We start from the raw sequence: 6,000 nt of genomic DNA, 5'->3' as shown, positions 1-6,000 counted from the left end.
GAGAGAGATGGAGAGAGAGAGAGAGAGAGAGAGAGGGAGGGAGAGAGAGAGGGAGGGAGAGAGAGATGGAGAGAGAGAGAGAGGGAGAGGGGGCAGATGGAGAGAGATAGGGGGGAGATGGAGAGAGAGAGATGGAGGGAGGGAGAGAGAGAGATGGAGAGAGAGAGGAGATGGAGAGAGAGGGGGGAGATGGAGAGAGGGAGATGGAGAGAGAGAGAGGAGAGATGGAGGGAGGGAGAGATGGAGAGAGGGAGGGGGGAGATGGAGAGAGAGATGGAGAGAGAGAGGGGGGAGATGGAGAGAGAATAAAATAAGTACCTACAGTGGTAATACTAGTAGTAAACAGCGGTAGTAAGTAGTATTATGGTTAGCAGATGATATAATAATAATTTTGCCCCCTATAACATATCTTCATATAATTGGTCCTCGCTAATGTTAATGAATAAAATACTCAGTCTGTGTCTCATTATAGGAGGCTGTTGGCAGTTCAGAAACATCGTTAGGTAGATTAGATTTTAAACACGATTTATTTTTTAAGGAATATAAAGCCTGCAGTTTCTATTAGCTTTGACTCCCCATCGACGATGGGTTTCTGAACTGCCCACAACCTAATTGTGCCCACTTAGACCCCACCTCCATTCTACAAATATCTTCACAGTTTTCTGAAAAACCAATGTTTCACGCCCCTCGAACAATGTTACAATGTACACCACCAGAGTACAGACATAAGTTCCAACATGCTAACAGTCCGACAGTTATTAGACCGACACCCTAACCCCAAAGGTCAAACCCTAAAGGGCAGTCCATACCGTCTCCGACCACCGAACTTTTCAACGGAAAGATCAGACTTGAATTTCTTCTCCGAAGTAGAGTTCAGCGAGTCACAACATCTGGGAGTGCAGCTTTCACTTCAGAACAAAGATTCGGAGGAATGCGTTTCAGAAGTTGTGAGTGACGTCATGTTGTAGTTGTACCGGAGCTTTCAGACGAGAAGTTCGATGGTCGGAGACAGTATGGACTGCCCTTAAGTCATTAGAGCGACACCCTGACCCCAAAGGTCAAACCCTAAGTCATTAGACCGACACCCTAACCCCAAAGGTCAAACCCTAAGTCATTAGACCGACACCCTAACCCCAAAGGTCAAACCCTAAGCACGACCAACGCAACAGGTGATGTTCCTATGTAAGCGTGCTCACCCCCCACCACCAGGACGTAGTAATTAGGTGTCAGACGCACAGTTACCTCGGCGGGGGTCAGCTCTCCGGTGCGGGCAGCCTTCTCCGCCTCGCCAATCAGAACCCTCAGAGCCGCGTCGGCCGCTTCCTGCTTGCCCTGTTTCTTATTGGACGCACAGACGGGAGGGAACCAACGACCTCCCAGCTTCGCCTGGTACGTAAACCTGCAGGGAGGGGGGGAGGGAGGGAGAGAGAGAGAGAGAGAGAGAGAGAGAGAGAGAGAGAGAGAGAGGTCATGTGGGAGACAAGGTGACTGTGTGTGTGCGCGCGCGTGTGTGTGCGTGTGTAGAATACATCAGCAATCAAGGACAAATAAAAGTTGAGGGCAAAGTATCGAGTCTAGGTATGTGTGTACCGTGTGTGTGTGTGTGTGTGTGTGTGTGTGTGTGTGTACAGGCTTGAAAGGACGTTCCAAAAACAATGAAACACCATGATGTTAAAATGATGACGTTTTAGTTCATATTGTTCCTGCTGTTCTACACGCTGCCAACACAGTGAAGAAATCACGGACTGAGGCTTTATTACCCTTTGCTTTCTTTATGAAACATACGAGACCATTAGGGAGGATACATTTGAACAAAAATCTCAAGACGTGATAATTTTAGGCCGACCAAATCGTGACATTTCTGAGACCATTCATGTTTCCGTGGCGCTGACTGGTAGCATGCAGTGCGTAGCGTACTTGGGTTCGTGCGGCGGTCCAGACTGTCCCACCAGGCGGATCTCGGCGGCGAAGCCGCGCGCCCGGGCGTACTCCAGCAGGCCCGACACGGCGTTGTTGTTCAGGTGGTTGATGAGGTCGCCCACGCCCGCGTCGTGAGCCGCGCGCAGCTCGTCCGCCGTCAGGGGGGGCAGCGAGGGGCAGATGGGGCCGCCGGTGCCCCCCGAGTCACCCCCGTCACCCAGGGGTAACTGAGGCTGGAGGAACAGAGGGGGGGAGAGGTTATTTACCCCCGTCACCCAGGGGTAACTGAGGCTGGAGGAACAGAGGGGGGGAGAGGTTATTTACCCCCGTCACCCAGGGGTAACTGAGGCTGGAGGGACAGAGGGGGGGAGAGGTTATTTACCCCCGTCACCCAGGGGTAACTGAGGCTGGAGGGACAGAGGGAGGGAGAGGTTATTTACCCCCGTCACCCAGGGGTAACTGAGGCTGGAGGAACAGAGGGAGGGAGAGGTTATTTACCCCCGTCACCCAGGGGTAACTGAGGCTGGAGGAACAGAGGGAGGGAGAGGTTATTTACCCCCGTCACCCAGGGGTAACTGAGGCTGGGGGGAGAGAGGGAGGGAGAGGTTATTTACCCCCGTCACCCAGGGGTAACTGAGGCTGGAGGAACAGAGGGAGGGAGAGGTTATTTACCCCCGTCACCCAGGGGTAACTGAGGCTGGAGGGACAGAGGGGGGGAGAGGTTATTTACCCCCGTCACCCAGGGGTAACTGAGGCTGGAGGAACAGAGGGAGGGAGAGGTTATTTACCCCCGTCACCCAGGGGTAACTGAGGCTGGGGGAGAGAGGGAGGGAGAGGTTATTTACCCCCGTCACCCAGGGGTAACTGAGGCTGGAGGAACAGAGGGAGGGAGAGGTTATTTACCCCCGTCACCCAGGGGTAACTGAGGCTGGAGGAACAGAGGGAGGGAGAGGTTATTTACCCCCGTCACCCAGGGGTAACTGAGGCTGGAGGGACAGAGGGGGGGAGAGGTTATTTACCCCCGTCACCCAGGGGTAACTGAGGCTGGAGGAACAGAGGGAGGGAGAGGTTATTTACCCCCGTCACCCAGGGGTAACTGAGGCTGGAGGAACAGAGGGAGGGAGAGGTTATTTACCCCCGTCACCCAGGGGTAACTGAGGCTGGAGGAACAGAGGGAGGGAGAGGTTATTTACCCCCGTCACCCAGGGGTAACTGAGGCTGGAGGAACAGAGGGAGGGAGAGGTTATTTACCCCCGTCACCCAGGGGTAACTGAGGCTGGAGGAACAGAGGGAGGGAGAGGTTATTTACCCCCGTCACCCAGGGGTAACTGAGGCTGGAGGGACAGAGGGGGGGAGAGGTTATTTACCCCCGTCACCCAGGGGTAACTGAGGCTGGAGGGACAGAGGGGGGGAGAGGTTATTTACCCCAGGGGTAACTGAGGCTGGAGGAACAGAGGGAGGGAGAGGTTATTTACCCCAGGGGTAACTGAGGCTGGAGGGACAGAGGGAGGGAGAGGTTATTACCCCAGGGGTAACTAAGGCTGGAGGAACAGACATTAGGAGGACAGACACCAGGAGGACAGACAGACACCAGGAGGACAGACAGACACCAGGAGGACAGACACCAGGAGGACAGACAGACACAGACACCAGGAGGACAGACACCAGGAGGACAGACAGACACAGACACCAGGAGGACAGACACCAGGAGGACAGACACCAGGAGGACAGAGACACAGACACCAGGAGGACAGACAGACACAGACACCAGGAGGACAGAGAAACAGACACCAGGAGGACAGACAGACACAGACACCAGGAGGACAGAGAAACAGACACCAGGAGGACAGACAGACACAGACACCAGGAGGACAGAGAAACAGACACCAGGAGGACAGACAGACACAGACACCAGGAGGACAGAGACACAGACACCAGGAGGACAGAGACACAGACACCAGGAGGACAGACAGACACAGACACCAGGAGAACAGACACCAGGAGGACAGACACCAGGAGGACAGAGACACAGACACCAGGAGGACAGACATACACAGACACCAGGAGGACAGACAGACACAGACACCAGGAGGACAGACAGACACAGACACCAGGAGGACAGACACCAGGAGGACAGAGACACAGACACCAGGAGGACAGACACCAGGAGGACAGACACCAGGAGGACAGACACCAGGAGGACAGAGACACAGACACCAGGAGGACAGACACCAGGAGGACAGACACCAGGAGGACAGAGACACAGACACCAGGAGGACAGACAGACACAGACACCAGGAGGACAGACACCAGGAGGACAGACAGACACAGACACCAGGAGGACAGACAGACCTTGTTGAGCTGCAGCCTGCCGTCAGCCATCAGTTCCTTTACAGCCTCCTCTGCAGCCAGCTGTCGCGCTGCCTTCTTACTGGGAGCAGACGCCTCCGCGCACATGCCGTCCCCTACCTTCACCCTGTACATGAACCTACACACACACACACACACACACACACACACACACACACACACACACACACACACACACACACACACACATAAATATATATACGTGCATATACGGTGAGATATATTTGCAGAAAAATAGATCTGCTCTGGTCGTTTACAGGCCAGAACAGAGACACAGAGAGGGAGAGAGACAGACAGAGAGACAGAGAGGGATACAGACAGACAGAGAGACAGAGAGGGAGACAGACAGACAGACAGAGACAGACTGAGAGACAGAGACAGACAGATAGAGAGACAGAGAGGGAGACAGACAGACACAGACTGAGAGACAGAGACAGACAGATAGAGAGACAGAGAGGGAGACAGACAGACAGAGAGACAGAGAGACAGACAGAGAAAGACAGAGAGACAGAGAAAGACAGAGACAGAGAGAGACAGACAGAGACAGAGAGGGAGAGAGTGTGTGCGGCCGAGAGACAGACAGACAGACAGACAGACGCCTTAAATTAATTGTGAAACTTTGTGACCCGTGATGACATCATCACCCTACTGGAAGGTACTTGACCTCGTTATCTCCGTACTATCAAGCAGCCAATGGGATCGCATGATGTGATAATATCACTCTGACCCGTTTCAGAAAGACGCACGACACACATCTGACATATTCCATTATATATGCTCCTCCGTGTCAGGCAGGTCATTTTAGACACACATCTGACATATTCCATTATATACGCTCTGTGTACGGCAGGTCATTTTAGACACACATCTGACATATTCCATTATATACGCTCTGTGTACGGCAGGTCATTTTAGACACACATCTGACATATTCCATTATATACGCTCTGTGTACGGCAGGTCATTTTAGACACACATCTGACATATTCCATTATATACGCTCTGTGTACGGCAGGTCATTTTAGACACACATCTGACATATTCCATTATATACGCTCTGTGTACGGCAGGTCATTTTAGACACACATCTGACATATTCCATTATATACGCTCTGTGTACGGCAGGTCATTTTAGACACACATCTGACATATTCTGTTATATACGCTCTGTGTACGGCAGGTCATTTTAGACACACATCTGACATATTCTGTTATATATGCTCCATGTCAGGCAGGTCATTTTAGACACACATCTGACATATTCCATTATATATGCTCCGTGTCAGGCAGGTCATTTTAGACACACATCTGACATATTCCATTATATATGCTCCATGTCAGGCAGGTCATTTTAGACACACATCTGACATATTCCGTTATATATGCTCCATGTCAGGCAGGTCATTTTAGACACACATCTGACATATTCCATTATATATGCTCCTCCGTGTCAGGCAGGTCATTTTAGACACACATCTGACATATTCCATTATATATGCTCCATGTCAGGCAGGTCATTTTAGACACACATCTGACATATTCCATTATATATGCTCCTCCTTGTCAGGCAGGTCATTTTAGACACACATCTGACATATTCCATTATATACGCTCCATGTCAGGCAGGTCATTTTAGACACACATCTGACATATTCCATTATATATGCTCCTCCGTGTCAGGCAGGTCACGACCTGAAAGGGCCCCCCTCC

At 51.8% G+C, this 6,000-nt stretch overlaps 1 protein-coding gene across 6 annotated transcripts in view; it reads right to left on the bottom strand.

The window, feature by feature from the left end:
- Positions 1-6,000, bottom strand: part of adar (adenosine deaminase RNA specific) — a 65,610-nt gene that overhangs the window by 13,273 nt on the left and 46,337 nt on the right. For 4 of the 6 annotated variants that reach the window (XM_083760955.1, XM_083760959.1, XM_083760957.1 and 1 more), the window contains exons 13-15: positions 4,273-4,408; positions 1,918-2,153; positions 1,237-1,399 (exon numbers count right to left, since the gene is read on the bottom strand). In XM_083760955.1, the coding sequence (XP_083617081.1) occupies positions 1,237-1,399; positions 1,918-2,153; positions 4,273-4,408 (535 nt within the window). The remainder of the gene's footprint in view (positions 1-1,236; positions 1,400-1,917; positions 2,154-4,272; positions 4,409-6,000) is intronic. The other 2 variants (XM_083760956.1, XM_083760960.1) reach the window with 1 other exon arrangement.

Source organism: Protomyctophum parallelum, assembly GCF_964188405.1.
Source record: "Protomyctophum parallelum genome assembly, chromosome: 3".
NCBI classification, from domain to species: Eukaryota; Metazoa; Chordata; class Actinopteri; order Myctophiformes; family Myctophidae; genus Protomyctophum; species Protomyctophum parallelum.
Note: the sequence above shows the minus strand (reverse complement) of the source record. Positions and strands in the feature narration are given on the sequence as shown.